The 19,076-nt window shown below is 53.3% G+C and overlaps 2 protein-coding genes across 4 annotated transcripts; one reads left to right on the forward strand and one right to left on the reverse strand.

The window, feature by feature from the left end:
- Positions 1-4,682, forward strand: GAPDH (glyceraldehyde-3-phosphate dehydrogenase). The gene is made up of 12 exons (XM_004387206.3): positions 1-145; positions 443-483; positions 2,498-2,597; positions 2,680-2,786; positions 2,906-2,996; positions 3,127-3,242; positions 3,336-3,417; positions 3,616-3,767; positions 3,864-3,942; positions 4,038-4,121; positions 4,208-4,305; positions 4,401-4,682. Exons 2-12 carry the CDS (start codon positions 461-463, stop codon positions 4,468-4,470), a joined length of 1,002 nt encoding a protein of 333 aa, XP_004387263.1. The 5' UTR covers positions 1-145; positions 443-460; the 3' UTR covers positions 4,471-4,682.
- IFFO1 (intermediate filament family orphan 1) lies at positions 4,430-18,911 on the reverse strand. Of its 3 annotated transcripts, none has more exons than XM_004387209.2 (10): positions 18,086-18,911; positions 14,006-14,066; positions 13,767-13,862; positions 12,389-12,529; positions 12,038-12,046; positions 11,190-11,347; positions 10,950-11,070; positions 10,587-10,682; positions 7,519-7,649; positions 4,430-6,864 (listed from the first exon to the last, which is right to left on the reverse strand). In XM_004387209.2, exons 1-10 carry the CDS (start codon positions 18,865-18,867, stop codon positions 6,759-6,761), a joined length of 1,701 nt encoding a protein of 566 aa, XP_004387266.1. In that variant the 5' UTR covers positions 18,868-18,911; the 3' UTR covers positions 4,430-6,758. The 3 variants fall into 3 exon arrangements, with proteins under 3 accessions (XP_004387266.1, XP_004387265.1, XP_023597259.1); XM_004387208.2 differs by having other exon boundaries at positions 11,190-11,371; XM_023741491.1 differs by lacking the exon at positions 12,038-12,046 and having other exon boundaries at positions 18,086-18,880.
- Between the last annotated feature and the right edge of the window lie 165 nt (positions 18,912-19,076).

Below are 19,076 nucleotides of genomic sequence, written 5' to 3' on the forward strand. Positions count from 1 at the left end.
CTGGGACTGGGCGAGCTGGGCGGGAGGCGGAGCCCCCGTCACTGGCTCCCCCTACCCCCGACCCTATAAATTGAGGCGGCAGCGTTCTCCTGTGTTCTCTGCTCCTGCTGGCTGTGGGTGGTCCCTACCTTTTGTGCAGTGTCAGGTAGCCAAGGGAAAGCGGAGCAACAAAAGGCTATTGGGAAGGGACTGGGAGGGCAGGGGGCGTGGGCGGGCCACGCGCTTGGCTGGACTACTAGTGGGTCTGGGACGTGCCGGGGTCCGGCCTCCGCATTGCAGGGGTGGGAGGACGTGATGCAGCGCTGTGTGGGAATGGAGGCGGTCGCTGGGGGGGTGGGGAGGAAGGCGTGGGCCTGGGCTTCATGCACCCTTTGCCGCGGACCTCGTGGGTGGGGCTGGGGTGCGACCCTGCTCGGATGCTCATCTTCCTTTTCTCCCGCAGCCGCATCCCTGAGACACGATGGTGAAGGTCGGAATAAACGGGTGAGTTAGGCGGGTAGGGTGGGGCATTAAGTTCTTCGGGCAAGGGCTGCGGGCAGCCCCCACCAAATTGCGTTAGCAGGTCTCTACCACGGTGTGGGGAGGTGGGTGGGGTGGCCGTGTCGGCCGTGCCGTCCTGCCCAAGGAGAACTCAAGGTCAGCGCTCCGATCTGGCGGAAGTTCCCCCTTCAAAGGCCCCAGTGTCTCCCACCATCTGCTCTTGCGCCTCGGGTAGCTCCGCCCCTGCGGGCACGAGCTGTCTGGAGCGTTACATTCCACCGCCGCAGATAAAACAGGAGAGTTCCCAATTCTCGCTTTGGATCCATCCCCCTAATCCCCTAGCTGGGTCTCCTTTCTTTCCTTTCGCGCCCTGCGGGGTCACGTGCCTGGGGAGGCGCCCCTCCTCCACTGGCCTCCTTCCTACCGGGCACTGCACCGGTTTGCAAAATGCACAGCGCGGTGCATACCCGGCTGGGAGGTTTTACCTGCGGTTACCGCCATGTTGCAACTTGGGAGGAAATGAGTGAACCACCGTTAGGAACCTTCCTTAGTTTTCCAGTCTTCCTCTTTCCTTGCCTATGACTAACTCCACTCCTGCCTCAGTAGGGTGGAGTCTCTTTATCCGGTAAACCAGCTTGCCAGTTCTTCCTCTCAAAAGAGCTGGACCTCGGTACTAAATCCTTTGACGTATTAGCCCAAGACCATCCCTTAAGCCTCCAGCCAAATGTTTTTCTCAGAAATGATGCTTCTCCTAGGTTTGTGGGGAGTGCTCCCTCGTTTCGTTTTGAGGTATGGTAGCTGTGGCTCAGTGCGAAGCTGAGGGAGCTGAGTCATGGGCAGGAAAAAAAAAAAATTACCACGTAAAATGGCTCCTGTGACAGAAGCTTCTTCCTCATGCTAGCTCGCCTCATACCTCCTCATCCATGCCTAGGCCTGACCCAACCTTAAAGGGCAGCACTGGGAGGGTTAGGTGTTGGAGCCTTGGGAATCCTGCCCTTCTTCTCATTCCATCTTCTAGAAACCAGATCTCCCCACTCCAGAGGTTAAATATAGCTGCCTGACCTTTCTGTAGATGGGGGCCTGGGCTTCTCTCCTCTCTTCCATTCATTACCACCACCCCCCACCACACACACACACACACTTGTTGCTGCTACTCCTGGTATTTGGAAAAGAGCTAGGAAGGACAGTAGTTCAGCAAATTAGAGCTTTGGGGTTAGGGGGTTGAAATGAAAGCAGGGCTTTGAACCAAAACCAGTTCATTCCCGGTCGACCCCCTGCTAAGAATTTTCATATCCACTCCAGATATACTGAATCAGTCTACAGTTTAACAAGATCTCTAAGTGATTTCTTAATGTATATATCAGAGTCACCCAGGGAGGGTCTTAAAATGTAGATTCTGATTCAGTATATCTGGGGTGGAAATATTCTTCGTAGGGGAATGAACCAGTTCAAATCCCTGGTTGAAAGGCCACTCCTTTCTCAGTCTTTCCCTTTAGTAGGAGGCACTTGGAGCTGGGGTGGGCTTACCCCGCCCAGTTGATTTCTAATCTTCACTCCTGCCCTTTGAGCTTGATGATGCTGAGTGCACAAGTCTCTGCTCCCTAGAGCATGTGGCCTGAAGCTGGGCTAGACAAGAACAAGCATTCCCAGGGCATAGACAGTGGGTGGCTGACATGTGCTAGGCATGTGTCCAGACTGGGTGGCAGCGGCAGTGCCCTGCACCACCACTTATCCTTGAAGGACTTTGAATGGTTGGGGGAGATGGGGAAGCCTTTGAGCCTACTCACTTCTTGAACAGGGTAGGAGCCTTCACTTTATGGCAGTGCAGTAAAGCCAGGCTGGTCTGGCAGGATTGCCTGATGTAGATAAAATCAGATCTCTTAGGATTTTCTGGAGATAGCAAATACTATGTTCTGTTCTCTTTAACTGGGCGAGTTGGCCTAGAGCTGTTTACCTACCCAGGGAAATACTCTACTCTCCTACTCACACCTTCTCTCACCTTGTTAACTAACCTCAGATTTGGCCGTATTGGACGCCTGGTCACCAGGGCTGCATTTCAGTCCGGCAAAGTGGACATTGTTGCCATCAATGACCCGTTCATAGACCTCCAATACATGGTGAGTGCTGCCCATGCAGCTGGTGGAGAGGCAGAACCTAGCTGAGGGGCAGCCCCCTGATGCCTTCACTTGCTCCCCCCAGGTCTACATGTTCAAGTATGATTCCACCCATGGCAAGTTCCATGGCACCGTCAAGGCTGAGAACGGAAAGCTTGTCATCAATGGGAAGCCCATCACTATCTTCCAGGAGTAAGTGTGGAAATCAGGACAGGAAGAAATTTGCTTTGGGGGAGGTAGTGGGATAGGGTGACCACCTTGGGTACATGGTACCTCACGTCCCTTAATTTTGTCCTGTTCCTACCTTGTAGGCGAGATCCCGCCAACATCAAGTGGAGTGATGCTGGTGCTGAGTATGTTGTAGAGTCCACCGGTGTCTTCACAACCTTGGAGAAAGCTGGGGTGAGTGGTAGGGAGGCTATGGATGAGGGGGACTGGTCCTGGGATATGGTGCAACAGGAAGAATAGGAGAAGCTGACAGACCCCGAAAGGTAGAACCTGGGTTTGTAACTGCTTCTCTACTCTACCACAGGCTCACTTGAAGGGTGGCGCCAAAAGGGTAGTCATCTCTGCCCCTTCTGCCGATGCCCCCATGTTTGTAATGGGCGTGAACCACGAGAAGTATGACAACTCCCTCAAGATTGTCAGGTGAGGATGGCAGGGGGAGTGGAGAAGTGGTTAGACAGTGCTGTGTGTCACAAGGTGGACATGCTTTTCCCTGACGTGCCTCCCTCTTTTCAGCAATGCCTCCTGCACCACCAACTGTTTGGCCCCCCTGGCCAAGGTCATCCATGACAACTTTGGCATCGTGGAGGGACTCATGGTATGAGAGTGATGGGGAAAGTGACCAGAGCTTAAATTTATTTCTTACCCAGGATTCTCCTTAGAACCTGGGCCATGGGGCACTGGGGACTCCAAGGGAGTTGGCTCAGGTCACTATCCCTTAATTCCTTCTAAAGGTGAGGGAGGAGGGTGGTGTGATGAAGGCTCTGCAGGGCCTTCACTCCCTCCGTGTTTCCAGACCACAGTCCATGCCATCACTGCCACTCAGAAGACTGTGGATGGTCCCTCTGGGAAAATGTGGCGTGATGGCCGTGGGGCTGCTCAGAACATCATCCCTGCATCTACTGGTGCTGCCAAGGCTGTGGGCAAGGTCATCCCTGAGCTGAATGGGTAAGGTTTTCTGCCTTGGGATCTAGGGGACTGAGAGGGAGGGAAGACAGAGAGCCAGGGGGTGCAGGTGCTGATTCGGTTTCCCTGTGTCTGCAGGAAGCTCACTGGCATGGCCTTCCGTGTCCCCACCCACAACGTGTCAGTCGTGGATCTGACCTGCCGTCTGGAGAAAGCTGTAAGTTTGGGTTGGGCTTTGGTGGGCTGGAGGTTTGTGTCTGGTAAAGCTGTGAGGCTGGAACTTGAATAACCATCTTATTTTTACTGTATCAGGCCAAATACGATGACATCAAAAAGGTGGTGAAGCAGGCATCAGTGGGTCCCCTAAAGGGCATCCTTGGCTACACTGAAGACCAGGTACAGAGAGGACAGGGAGCTGGATTCCCATGTGGCCCCACTTAGCAAGACTGGGTTCCCACTCTTGGCTCTCTCCCTTTTCCCAGGTTGTCTCCTGTGACTTTAACGGTGACACCCACTCTTCCACCTTTGATGCTGGGGCTGGCATTTCCCTCAACGACCACTTTGTCAAGCTCATTTCCTGGTAAGTGGCAGGGAAAGAGAAAGTGCTTCAGGGTTTGCGCCCTCTGGTGGCTAGCTCAGAAAAATAGCCCTTACCTACTTCTGTTCTTCTTTCAGGTATGACAATGAATTTGGCTACAGCAACAGGGTGGTGGACCTTATGGTCCACATGGCCTCTAAGGAGTAAGATCCCCTTGGACCACCAGCCCCAGCAACAGCACTAGAGGAAGAGAGAGGCCCTCTCAGCTGCTGGGGAGTCCTTGCCCCAACTCCATCCAACACACTGAGAATCTTCCATCCTCTACACAGCTTCCATCCGTACCCCCTGAAGAAGGGGTGAGGGGCTTAGAGAGCCCAACCTTGTCATGTACCATCAATAAAGTATACTGTACCCAGCCACCTCTTTGTTGATTTCATCTTTTCCAAGGGTCTGGGATAGAGAGAAGGGAAGCTGGACTAATGCTAAGGTGAAATATATCTTGCTAAGGGTACCAAGGAGCCCTGGTGGCACAGTGGTTAAGAGCTTGGCTGCTAACCAAATGGTCAGCATCTCCTTGGAAATCCTATGGGACAATTCTGTGCTATAGGGTCACTATGAGTTGACTCCACCGTAACGGGTAAAGGTACCAACAAGGGAGTTAGCGTGCCACAACCAAGCACAAACTAAGGTTTACAGCTCAGCTATGCCCACCCTTGGCACCTCTCCTCAGGTGGAAGCTGTTTGGGTTTACTCTAGAGCAGGAAGCCAACACAACCAGTTGTTAAGAGGTCAAGACTGTTGTCTCTAAGAGCTCCAGCCCCAGGTTACTAGCTGTTGGCTAAGCTCCCATGGTCCTATCACCTGACCTCTCCTGTGAAGGCTGTTTGCCCCTTTTCTGTCTAGCAGACCCCTGGAAGGTAACGGCACTGAAAATGTATGCTTCGGAATCTGGCACCCAAGTCCATGTTACTTTTTAGCAGGTTATGTGACCTCTGAAGTGAAGAGTAGCTCGACTGCTAGAGTTCAAACTACTTCAGCTCTGCCAGTGAGTTGTTTACCTTTCTGTGCCCTAGTTACTTCACCTACAAAGTGAGGCTATGACAGTACCCAACACCTAAGGTCTTTAGAAGGATTAAAGTGGGTAAAACATATAAAGCACCTAGAACCAGGCCTAATACACAGGAAGTACTAACAAGCTAATGCCTACTTCCTGTAGTGTGGGGGAGGATGAACTGAGACATGGTGAATGTCAGGACAGAACAGGCCCACAATGTGCCTATTACTGTCCTTGGGTGAGGCACAGGGGCTTAATTGGGGAAGAGTACAGGCTTGGAGGTGACCTGGGTTCAAATCTTGGCTCTGCCACTTTTATTTTGGGCAAGTTACTTAGAACGCCCCTGTGCCTCACTGTGCCCATGCACATTTATAAAATGGAGATGATGAAGAGGACAGTGCACATACTGCACAGAGTCAGGAGGATTGTGTAGCTAATACCAGAAAGCACTTGAAACAGTGACACAAACGTGCTCAATAATTGCCAGTTTCATTATTATTAAAGATTCCATTCAAATGTCAGTACAGCCTCCCTAGGCAGTTACACTGAGTTACCATTCTCAATCACATCTCCCCAGTTTCTCCAAGCTTTTGCAAGTCAGGGATGTCCTCTTACTCAGCCTGTTGGTCTCACGTGTAACAGACACGGAGGAGGCATATCTTCAGCTGATGAAGACCCTGAGTCCCTGAGCACACGCACATACCCACGCATGCACAGTGCCTATGTGAACACACACAAGTAGCTTCACCTTTTTCTCTATCACTCAGCACTGACTGGGAGCCGAGCAAAAGCTTGGATCTCCCTCCAGGATACTGCATCAGTCAGATCCAGAAGCCACCTACGCCAGGGCACTATGGCCCCTTTAATGCGTAGCACCTCCCAGACGAAGGGAGCCACATCCATCACGTGGGCAGCCGTGAGCATTGGGACGGCACCCTGCTGAGCCCTGCTTCCTTCCGTCTACAACAGGGAGGGAACCCCACCAAACTGCAGGTGTTGTTCACTGAACGTCCAGCTTAATCCACTTCATACCAGCGCCCAGGCCAGTTAGCACCAGTATGGAATCAAAGACAATGAGCTGGCACGAGGCCACAGGATGGAGGGAAGAGCCAACACATTCCTTATACACAGGTCAGGGGCCACATTGCAGTCTGGCAGCATTCTAAGGTGGGAAAGCAGCAGACACCCACGCATGGAGGGAGGAGAGTCCGGACTGTGGTGGGAGTCACCCGGGAAGGGCAGGGCCAAGCCTAGCTCCAGACCCCACAACCCTGTAGATGCCAAGGGGGAAGCCAAGAAAGGGGCGCCCAGGCCCTGGGGCCAGGCTTGGTGTGGTGGGACAAGTGCCGTTCCCCTCTGTGAGCCTCCTCCCACCACCATCTGCAGCGATGAGTCCCCAGCAGGGTGGGGCCACAAGGGGAGCCAAGGTGGAGGCAGGTCCCTATCTCATGGAGCTATCAGATGAGACATCGCGATCGGAGTCCTCAGCCTCGCTTGGCGGTGGCGGCGGGTCGCTAAGCGGGACCGCAGTGAAAGCAGGAGACTTTCTAGAAAAAAACGCCAGTTGTCACCTTGGGGCAAGAAGGAATCCTGATGAGACGTTCCTCTCCCTGTGCCCTTATTCTCTGGCAGGTAAGTAAATGGCACCTTAGGCAGGGGCTGGGAAGCCACGGGGTGAAGGCGAGCAGAGGGTAAGGGAGGTGGTGAGAAAAGGAACCCTCTCATGCCACACCCTGGTGGGAGAAATGGCCCCCACCGTCTTGGGGACTCTGAGAGGCTCAGGTCAGAAATCTTTCCAAGAGGCGCTGCCCGAGCCAAGTGCACTGACACTATGGCCCTGGCTTTATTTGCTATCACGACATTTTTGTTGTTTTTTTAAACTTTTTGGTTGGGGTATAACTTACACAGGGCCAAATGCACAAATCATGGCCCTGACTTTAGATAAAAATCTACCCCCACACCCCTTCTGTTCCTGCCTCCCAGGAGACCACTAGAATTGGTGGCATTGGAGTTTCAGCTGTTCAGCCACAGATGGACATACGTATCATCCAACTGTCATTTGGGCTGGACTACCAGGGGACCTCTGAAGGGCAGCCTCGCATTGATATATGACTGAGTCACTGCCACAGGCTCTGCTGGGCTGGCCAGCCAGCAGCTCTGCTCTCGGCCCCGTGTATGCCCGCCCCAGAAGAGCCCCTTACCGGTCTCCAGACTGGGTGATGAGCCGGCGGCAAGTCTCCATCTGCACGTCCAGGCCCCGCTTCATGCTGCACATCTCCATGTACTCATGCAGGTGCCGGTTCATGTCGTTTTTGGCTGTCGCCAGCTCCAGCTGTGACGGGGCGGCAGGGCCATCAGGTCAGCACAGCATCCCTGCTCCTGACTCCCAGAGGCTAACACACCAAGAACACTCGCTGGGCAGAGGCGCCCAGGCAGCCATGGTGGGGGGCTTGGGTTTACAAATAAATTGGACTGAAACAGAAGACCATGAATATACTATCTTTCCCAAGTGTTCTGGGGATCTCTGTCTACAAAGGAACGCAAAGGTGTCTGTACAAGCTTGTGTTCTTGTAACAGAGTGAAAAGAGAAATGAAGAAAGGAATGTTAACTGTGGGCAGAAGGGAGAGGACCAGCACTCTTACTACAGCACAGGGTGTGCCATTTGTGGTCTGGCTTGCCTCCCCTCCGCCCACGGGGTTCCTTCAGGGCTTGGCTCATCCCATAGTCCCTGTATAACGCTGCACCCACCTCTGTCTCCTGGGCTCAACTGTGAGCTCCTTTAACCGTTGGCAACAGGTCTCATTCATCTCTGCATGCCTAATGCCTTGATGCAAATTAATTAATTTTGTGAAGTATCGACAAGACTCATGGCACCAAGGAAAGCTGTCTGCACTGGTGAAAGGGGCTCAATTCTCTTCCCATTTTCTCCTCATTACTTTATTGTTGTGGATTGAATGGTGCCCCCCCCCCAAAAAAGAGACGCTGAAGCCCTAACTCCCAGTATCTATGAACGTGACTTGTTTGGAAATAGGGTCTTTGAAGACGTTATCAGTTAAGTCAGCATGAGTACTGGAGTAGTATGGGTCCTAATCCAACATAAGTGGCGTCCTTATAAAAGAGAAGAGACAAAGGGGAAATGGCCATGTGGAGACAGAGGCAGAGACTGGAGAGATCTACGAGCCAAGGAATGCCAAGGATCGCTGGCTGTCACCAGAAGCTAGGAGAATGGCATCGAGCAGATTGTCCCTCAGAGCCCTCCAGAAAGAAACAATCCTACTGACTCTCAGCCTCCAGAACTATGATATATAAATTTCTGTTCTTATAAGCCACCCAATTTGTGGTACTTCATTACGGCAGCCCTAGGAAGCTAATACATTTATTTCCTCGCTTATAAGCCATTTTCAGAGACTAAAAGAAAGACTGCCATACTGAATGCCCTATCGATTGCCATACTGAATGCCCTATCGATTCTAAGATGTATCTCAATTTCAGAAATGTTATATGCGAAAAAATGTGGTGCTCAAGAGTCAAGGAAACAAGGTCTCCCTCCCAGGAGAGCCCGATTCTGCAGCAAGCAGGCTGTGAGGTAGAGCTGAGAGGCAGAGGCAAAGGCAGTAAAAGATCTGGGCCAGAGACAGTGCGCTGCCTCCCTTTGTTTGGGGTACAAAGGACAGGGGCCAAAAGGGGAAACAGAATAAAACCACTTGAGGTAATCTGCTTGAATGCCTGAAAACAGAGAAAGGGTAGGAAACTACCCGTGAGTAATCTGAATCTGACAAAGAGAGGTGGGTACTTGGAGAAAGAAGTAAATGGGTCATAGGGCGAGACAAGAGAGATGGTCAGGACAGTGACAGTTATGATGAGATGGTGCCTAGGGGGTCAGAAGCCCTAGTGAGCATGGCTCAAACGGCAGGCTTGGCTCCAGTGCTGGGAAGCTGCAAGCAAGAGGAACAGGACATGTTGGCTGTCCAAACTAGGAGGTAAATATGACGCCACTAGCTCTTATTCAGATCAGCTGCCACCTACACCCCAATTTCTCCAACTCGGGAGAGCCAGAGTGAAGGGAACTGGGTTCTGGAACCCATCTTCAGGGGACAGGAAGAAGGAAATGAACCAAGTACATTTCTATCAAGTTCCAAGGCTAGTACAGACACCAGGCAACTCTACTTATTTGTCTGTAGCCCCTCAATTCAAACAGTTAAAGCAGGGATGAGGTGAGGAGATGACCACAGAAGTCAGGAGATATCCTCAACAACCTATGCTGTGTGACTCGTCGGGCGGGGCAAGGATGGGAACAGACAGGGAGACGAGGGGAGAAGCAGGGAAAGAAGCCCTTCCCACTCACCACCTTGGGCCTTGGCTTTACCCTCTGATAATGGGAAATGTCCCTTGCCTCCAACACGGTGACCCTAGAGATCAAAGGTCACAAGGATGTAGGCGCCTTGGATGCTCCAGATGGGTCATCAGGAGCAACCTGAAGCCAAAGCCCCCTGGTTAGTGTTCCTAATATTTCTCCTCATATCACCTTACTGTGAGAGCAAGGAGTCAAGACGACTGGAAAAGATCTTCAAGACTTGTTTCCAATTAGGATTTTCTCTTGTTCCAGGTCATGTTTTATCCTGGCTGCTTTTGGCCCAGGAGAAGACCCAGGCAGAGGCAGCAGCCCCACATCTCTTGCTCTAAGGCCCCGCATGGTTGGAAGTATAGTGGAAACATGAAACCCTGACTCCACCATCCGGAAGAGACAGGTAAGGGAGGAGGGAGAGAGGAGACAGCGAGACTGGTATAAACGGGAGAGTGGAGATGACCAGTTCTCCCTTCCCATCCCCTTAGCTAGGAGATAAGTCCGGCCGTGCCTTTAAACTTTAGCATTTGTCTGCCTGGGCAGAGAAAAAGCAGATTTTGCTTAAAGCAGCAGAACAATTCCACGTGTGTTGGGAGAGTGGATATATAAGAAGGTAATTCCTCAACTTTCTTCTCAAAATGTAGGCAGTGTGAGGGCAATAGAGTATAACTCTAGACCTTCAGGGGCTACAGGCAGTGAGCTGTGGGAGGAGAGTTGGCCATGGCTCCTTGTCAGCCCTTTCTGTGTGTGAGGTGACCCTGTCCTGTGCACTCTGACTTGGGGAGGAGGCAGGTGGACTTCTCAGCCTCCCCGCAAAGGAAAGAGAAGGCCTCTAGGGTCCCACAGCGATGAGGCTCTGGAGCTGCAGCCCCTTCACGACCTGCTGGGTGACTGGGCCCCTTGGCTCCAACCCATGCCCTTACCTCTATCTGGTCAATGGTTTCCTGATATTCCTTCTCCCGGGTTTTGAACAGGGACTCGGTATCTTTAATCACCTTCTCCAAACTGTCTTCCTGTTGCTGGAGTAGAAAGGGAAGCGAGGGCAGGCCAACCAAGGAAGGTGGGGACGGAGGCAATCCACAGGGCCAAGGCAGGGAGGAGAGAGAGAGTCAGGTTAAAGGACACTGGAGAGAGAAAAGACAAAGAACAAAGGAGGAGGGGAGAAGCAGGTAAAGGATGATGGCCACACAGGAGGACCAGAACGAGGGGTGGGGGAAGGGACGAGGAAGGGCACCAAGCTGGAAAGGTGACCCTGGAGGGGCCCTGAGGCTGGAAGGGGCAGTTACCTCTCCCTGGGCCTCTGCTGCTGCCATGGCATAGCCTGAGAAATCCTCCCATAGCAGCAGGGTCTCCTCAGTCTCCTCCCAAGTCAGGCTGTCACAGTCGTCCTCAAAATCATACTCCCTCCTAGAGACAGGGAACCCAGGTGTCAAGGGGGGCTACTCCTGGAGGGGGCGCTGCTGGGGAGCTCCGGCCTCTGGCGGGGTCTCCTGCGGGGTTGTTGTGGGCAGGCCTATGGGACTCACAGCTGGTTGAGCATGCGCTGCATCTCCTCGTTGATGCTGAGGGCTGTGCTCTCCTCCTCATCCCCATCGGGCTGGCGGGGCCCGTCACTCTCCGACAGGGAGGGGTCCTCCTCGCTGGCAGCCTTGCGCTCCCGCTTCCGCCCCCCCATGGATGGGACCTTAATGGGAGACAAGTGCAGAGACTACAGAGACGAGGCCGGGTGCATGAGGAGAAAGGGTCGCGGGGGCGGGGAGTGGGGGAGGAGGCCGGGTGCATGAGGACAAAGGGCAGGTGGAGGGGACAGAGGGAGCAGGATGGGGCAAGAAGCATGAACCAGCAGGAAGGGTGAGGCAGACAGAGAGAAAAGACACAGTTACCACAACAGGAACAGAAACATGGAGAGTTACCAAAGACAGACAGACACAGGTGGGGACAAGGCTGCAGACTGAGAAGGAAGAAAAAGAAATAGAAAAAATAGAGCAATAAGATAAGGGGAGAAATGGCTTATTATGACCACATTAAGATGTGTATAATGGCTAAAGAGGGTTTATTTTCCCCCCTAAAAAAAGTCTTTCTAATGAAATGATGGAACTAAAAAGAAAGTTTTAGAACTTCAAGGAAGAAGAGGATACAGTGTTTGCAAAGGAGAACTTGAATCACATCCAGATCTGGAAAGCCAGAGGGAGAAGGGATAGGAAGAAATGAAGAAAAGAGATAAAAAGAAGAGGGAAAAAAGCAAAGAAAATAGGAAAGGAGGAAGAAATTGGTGCTGAAAAGCCCAGTGGGTCAAAACTGATAGCCAAAAGGCCTGGGTAGTTTAGAAACTGGGGCTGGGACATTAATAAGCTTGCATGAGATCAAAACTAACCAGCTTCTTCTGTGAAGAAAAGCAAGAGAGAAGATGAGAGGAAGAGAGAGAGGACAAGAAGCAGACAGAGGAGAGAAAGGGGAGGGAGAGATGGTGTTAGAGACAGCTTCCAAACCTTCTCTCCAGAGGCTGCTCCTCGCCCCCCAGCCTAGGCCCACTTGGGTCCCCAGCTGCCAGGATAAGGTTCCCCAAGAAGGAGGAGGGCAGGGCCTATGCCCCAGGCCAGCAGTGGTGATGTTTCTTCACCTGCCCAACCCTCCTCTGGGCTCAGGCACTGGGACATGTGGACTGGAGGGTGCTAGGACTCCGCCTATCTCCACCCAGGGGCCTGAGGGCACCCAGGCCTCTCACCTGGAACATTTTGATCATATCCTCGCAGTTGCGCTGCTGAGCCACGTCGCACAGTTTGGCTGTGATATCAATGCGGCGGCAGATGTCCATGTCCACCTTCATGGCCTTCTCCTGGATCTTTGTGTCCAGCTCTGACAGGTTCTGTCCGGGGAGGACAGGGAAGAATGAGGAGGTACCCGCACTCCAGACAGGGACCAATACAATGCTGGCAGGATCCTCCTGCTCCTCCAGTCACATGCGCCTGTCACTTCCTCCATGAAGATGTCCCTCAGAGCAGAGTGCAGCACTTTCCACAGCACTTTGCTCAGACTTTGGCTGCTCCTGCATCAGCTCCCTGGCCAGACGGATAGGTGCCCCTGGGGGTGTGGCCCAGCGCCTGGGACATGCAGGTACTCCCTAGAACTGGGCACTCCAACCAACAGAGCAGCAGTCCTCACCCGCCAGGAACTTATGTTCTCTGGGAAAAAGAGAGACCACTGGGAATTACAAGACTGGGGAAAGTACTGTGATGATGATAATAATAATCATTAACACTTACTAGCACTAACTGTGTGCTAGGCAACGTTCCAAGCACATTATAGTCTTCATAATCATTCTGCAAAGCACGTGCCTTGATTATCCCCATTCCACACATGAGGATACAGAGGTACAGGGAAGCTGGAGGAACTTGCCCCAAGGCCATACTGCTAGCCAGTTGCAGAGCTGGGATCTGGACCTAGGCAGCCTGGCTCTAAAATCTATGCTTTTACTAACCACTAAACAACCTCTAGTCATGATGGAGACTACACTGTCTCTCTGACACACACCAGGACTTTAATTTCTTTTTTCTTGAATTCTAAACCAAACCAAACCCACTGCCGTCGAGCTGATTCCAACTTATAGCGTCCCCATGGGGTTTCCAAAGCTGTATCTCCACGGAAGCAAATGCCACATCTTTGTCCCTCAGAGCCGCTAGTGGTTTCGAACTGCTGACCTTTCAGTTAGCAGTCAATTGCTTTAACCACTGCACCACCAGGGCTCCTGTTTATTGAATTAGGAGGTGGTAAAGGAAAAAATGGAGCCCTGCTGGCACAGTGGTTAAGAGCTCAGCTGCTAACCTAAAGGTCGGCAGTTCAAATCTACCAGCTGCTCTTTGGAAACCCTATGGGGCAGTTCTACTCTGTCCTATGGGGTCACTATAAGTCGGAATTCACCTGAAGGCAACAGTTTGGTTTTTTTTTTTTTAAAGGAAGATACTGGAAGGACAGAGAAGAGGGAGGTGGGAAGGGCGGGACTGGAAATCAACTGGCCAAGATTAGACTGGCCAGTCTTGCTTGTTTCTCGGGCGGATCTACTGGTGACCCCCGCCATGGGGAAGACTGGAGGTGGCAGCACTCACGTTGCTCATGAGCCCCTTGAAGACCACTAGCTCGGCTTTCAGCTGCTCCACCTTCATCGCCAGCTCCTCCTGGCAGGCATCTGCCTCTTGGGCTTCCTACAGTCAGGGCGAAAACCCTCATGTCAGGGGCACTGCCAATGCGGGGAGGTAAAGAAGGCTAAGAGGGGCAGGGACAGCTCCAGAGCTGAGGGGCAAGTGGGGGATCGGGAGGAAGCACAGGCAGAGGCGGCCACCCTCACCTCCTGGAGCTCGTTCACTCGCTCTTGCAGCTGTATGCGAACTGTGTATTCCTCTTCCCACCTGGCAGACATGGGGAGAACAAGAGAACATGGGTACAGAGCCCTGCCCTGCCCTATGGCTCCCTGCTTCCCACCTCTCCAGCTCAGGCACAAGCCCCCAGGTCTGGTTCCCTAAATGGGGAGGTGCTTGGACAGGCCTGTCTGGTGGGCCAGCTGGTGGCCAGTGCAGCTGCTGGGCTTGGCCTTGGCCCATGGCTCCACACACTTCCTGGCAAGTGCCGAGCTCACCAGCTGCCTTCCCGTAACCTCGGGCCACGCACCAGAAACTATATTTAAGAGCAACTGCTGCAGCTCTGGTCCCTTCCTTTGCCCATCCCACTTAGGCCCCAGTTCCAACCAGCTGTCAAGCTAGCCTCATCACCCCCTCCTACCCACGCCAGACCACCAGGCCCACCCGGCCCAGTCTCCCACCTTCAGTCGCACAGCTCCGGTCTCCCGCCTCCTGCCCGCACCAGAACAGAGCTCCTCTAGCCTGTTGCCCTGCCTCCTGTGGTACCATTTAACCCTGTAAAAGCAGCTGCAGGACACAGACCGCATCAACAGAGTTTGTCAAGAGCCCGAGAAGAGATGCTCAAAGTCCATCCCCACACACTCCAGAAACTGCCCACCCAGAGCCCCCCTAAGTGAGCCACGGAGAGGTGACAGGGCTGGCCCTATGGCCAGAAGCCCCCAGCAGCATTAAAGCAATGGACAACAGGAGCCTGGCATTTCTGAGCACTCAAACCCAGAGGTGGTCCATGGGTCCTAAACCAGGAAGGGAAATGAGAGTATGACAAGGTGCCTCATTAATACGGTAGATGAAAACTAGAAGCAATACCTCCTGGGATCCCTGGGACTCAGCATCCAGAATGCACACACTAAGACTACAAGTAGGCTAGAAGGTACTCTTGGCGCCAGGGCAGGATGAGTAGGATCTACTTCCCTGGACTAAGATTTTTAAATATTACAGTCTACAGTAAGCCAGTGCATATTCTATTACATTACAGAGATGAAAGTGTGGGGGTAGGGCTAATGCCACTGCTATGGATTGGGCCCTGTCATTTCAGGACCCTACAAGGTCAGCTGGGATGGCAGAACTTCTCATACCCTACTCATATAAGCCCATTACTCTGGCCACATGCTGGAAAGCCTTCTTCCAGTCTGAGAAAAAGAGGGCAACTGCACCAAGACAGAAACTTCAATATAAGAAAGGTGGTTAGGAAGCAGGAAAGAGGACAGCAAGAAAATTAAAACCCAAGAGAACACATTCTGTGGGCCTAGGATTAAATTCTTTTCTTCCCCTTCCCTCTGTTTTCCTATCTTGCCCTCTCCTCTCTTCCCTGGGTGCTCCCTCTGGTCCCGTCTCTCCTCACTCTTCTGGGCTCCTCACCGCATCTGCACTGCAGTATTCCTAATAATAACTCCTCCACATCACCTTGGCTGCCCCTCCTGCGCTGGCAGGGAGGGTAGAGGAAGTGGCCTGGCCACCACCCTGACGGCTGTTCCTGCAGTCCAGCTCCCCGCCTTCCTCACCCCCTGCCCACCCTCCTCCTCTGGACCCCACATGTCCTCCTCCCTTTTGCTCTGGCATTCTCCTTCAGATGGTCAAGACCAATGAAGGGCCCTAGTGACATCCAGTTATTTATTTTCTCAGCTATAAGACCCTTATCTTTTCTGGGCCTTAGTTTCTTCATCTACAAAATGAAGGCATGGGATGCTGTACCCTCGTGCCTGCTGGAGTTATGAGTTTCCGGATGTAAAAAGCAAGACTGACAAGGCGACAATGAGCCTGGACAAGATGCAGGGCAGGCAGCGCTGTTTGACAGTGGAACCCAACAAAATCAGATCGAAACTTAGGTAAGGAAGTTAAGGTTTAAGATTTAAAAAATCGTACAGGGCAAAAATCTGAAGATAAACTGTCTTATAGTCATAGGGTGTGTCCATATTCCCAACTATTTGCTCTACAGCCAGACTTTCACACAGTAGGTTCATTTGGACCTCCATTCAAATCTGGTCTCACAAGGTTCCCTTAACATGGGCAGAATTTGAAAGACTTCTGTGTATTCTGCATTTCCCAAACACCCCTCTTCTAAGTAAACTGTATCCTTGAGTTGAAAAAAGAAAGCAAGGGCCAGTCCTATACTGGAAAAACTGAGGCTCAGGAAAAAGAGACCCATCCCAGGTCACACAAGGTAGGGAAGCTGAAAATAGAACCCAGGAGGCCTCAGCTCCCTCCTAGTTTAGTGCTCTAGCTATCCCCATGTCTTCCACGCTAAAGATGGGAAGGAGGGATGGTGCTGCTATAAAGAGAACAGAACGAGGGCAGGGGATCTGGGGTGGAAGCCTGAGTAAGTGCCCGCATCACGTACCACACAATTCTAGCTACAGGGCCCTCTGCACAGCAACATGCTGCAGAGCGATGAGCTAATCATCCCCCAAGGAATAATTCTTTGCTGCCCTGGACAGCTGGACCAAAGACACTCTTTCAGTTTATTTAAAAAAAAAAAAAAAAAGCCCCTGAGAACAGCAGTTGTTCCTGTGGTTAGGGAGTATATTTCTGAACTGTCCATGTTCTGTTGCTGACTGCATTAATTAACTCCTGCAGAAGCAGGCTGGTTCTGGGTGGATCTGAATGGTGGTTTTAGGACAACTGAGACCTGTAAGGATACTTTTCCCATGGACAACTAAGGAAGCCAGCGTGAGGACAGAACTCAGTCTCAGAAAGCCCTCTGACCTCTGACCTGACAGACCCTGGCAGGTCAGAGATCCCTGAAGGTTGCACCTCCAGACCCAGCAGTCATTTCCCAGAACATTCAGCCAATCCCCACCAGCTCTAAACCAGACACCAAGCTTGGCTACGCTGGGCTGCAAAGGTAGTTCCTAGGCCTGCCACAAGGGGTCACGGTAGCTGACATGAGTGACTACCAGCGTTAACCGGAAGGCCCCCCAAACCAAAGTCTCCTGTCATCTTCCTCCTCCTCAACCAGGGCACTGATCACGCAGTCTACAAAGTGCTGGCTTGCTCAGGGCTGCTGCCGTTAATGGCCTGCTCTCAGCCATCCTCAGGCATCCATTTGGTGCACAGCCGTCACTTTGGCATCACATCTATGCCCCTCGCCCTCTGCGTCATCCTGCTGGGTTCCCATGAGAAAGTCAAATCTTCATCCTCAGAGTGTGCTGGGCCCATCCCCAGCTGTCTTATACTCATAGGGTGTGTCTATATTCCCAACTTTTTCCTGCTCAGTCTCCACCTTTGGCTCTTTACCTTTTCAGATTCCCCCAGCTTCCACTAGCCCTATGACAACCACCGGCCCCTTTCCCTTTCCCTAGGAAATTCCCTTTATTCTTTGTTCCCACTCTTCTGACCTACACCAAATGCCTTCAGGTCCCCAGAGCCTTTCATGTGGAACCAGGGCAGGGACCTGGTTTCCACTGACATTGCTGTGGGACATCCCGGGCTGTGGTAGGGCCACCCTCTACAGGGCACAGTCCCCACTTCATCACCCCCTCCCAATGTCACTTAATTGAGTCCCCCAAGTTAAAGTTATATCCTTTGCTTCTTATTTCTGGTCGGTATGTGCAGCTTATATCCCCAGATTGCTCTGAGGGATAAGACTGGTGGGGATAAGCAGTACCCGGGATGGTACCTCTAAGACTGTGTCCCTTTCACAAAAGCCCACGGTTAACACTGCAGACTCGATGAGAGAGAAAGCAAAGCCAGGAGAAAAACAGAAACTCCCCACAATATTTGCTCCTGGCATCCTTCTTCCTGTCACGAGTCTTACTTCTGCATTCCCTGTGGATTCCAGTCTGCCAGGATTCAATTCCATCTACTTCCAAGTCCCTCATTCTACAGCACCAACTTGTACTCTTAGTTCATTCACCCGTCATCCTTGGGCCCCAACTGCTCCCCGCTCTTGAACCCACACCAACCCCCGCCCTGTTGGATGTGGCAGGGCACTGACCCTACTCCCTCCTTCCTGAGCCACTGCTACAGTCCTCCGGGCCCCGCTGTCTCCTCCTTAGGGCCTCAACCCCTACCTCCGCTTGTACTCGTCCCGCTCCCGCTTCACTTTGGCCAGCACGTTGTACAGGGCGCGGATCTCCGGGGTGATGGTGTCGATCTGGACGCCCACCCCGTCGGGGTGCACCCACGATAGGCCAGGCCCTTGCACCAGGGTGGGCTCCAGTCCCGGCCCGAGGCGGCGGGCGTGAGAGAAGGACCAGATGGTGCCCGGCATGAAGCGAGCGGACGAGGAGTAGGCGGAGGTTGCGGTGGCGAGGGCGGTGGAGGACGACGTGTGGCCGGCCGCAGACGGCGTGAGGGGGCCGGCTGGCGAGCGCGCAGGTGAGCCCAGCGCCCGCGCCGACGGGGTGCAGACGGCAGCCGGCCGGGCGCCCAGGGGCAGCCCCAGGGGCCGGACGGGGCTGACAAAGCCGGTCTGCACGGCCTGGTCGCGGCGCCCAAGGCCCCACCGGCCCTGCTTACCCTCCTCCAGCGCCTGCTGCAGCTGCTTCTCCAGCAGCCGGTTCCGCCGCTCCAGCTCGTGCACCTTGGCCAGGAAGCAGCGGAACCGGAGGTTCAGGGTCTTGAGCACATTGATGTTGGAGCCCAGGTCGTTGCGGAGTGCCATGGCGGCGGGGGGCGCCGTTCCCGGCCCGGGCGGCGAGAAGGCAGCGGGGCCCGCCGGGGCGAGCGGCGCCGGGGCCAAGTCCCCTCCCCCAGAGAAGTGGTCGCCTCCTAGAGGGTCTCCCAGCGGCCCGGGCAGGCCCTGCTGCTCCTGCTGTAGGAGGAAGAGGTTAGGGCCGAATAACGGATTCATGGCTGCGCCTTCTGCTGGGAGATGGAGACTGGTGCAGGAGCCGGGATAGAGCGAGGAAGAAGAGCCAATGAGGCGGCCGGGGGACACGAGGCAACCAATCAGACGGCTCGGCAAGACGGGCAGAGGTCAGGGGGGCGGAAGAGGGCAGAGAGGGAGCTAATGAAAGGCTCTAATTGGAGGCTGAGACCCGGACCTTTCCGGGTCTGAAG

This window comes from Trichechus manatus, unplaced genomic scaffold (genome assembly GCF_000243295.1).
Source record: "Trichechus manatus latirostris isolate Lorelei unplaced genomic scaffold, TriManLat1.0 scaffold00182, whole genome shotgun sequence".
NCBI classification, from domain to species: domain Eukaryota; kingdom Metazoa; phylum Chordata; class Mammalia; order Sirenia; family Trichechidae; genus Trichechus; species Trichechus manatus.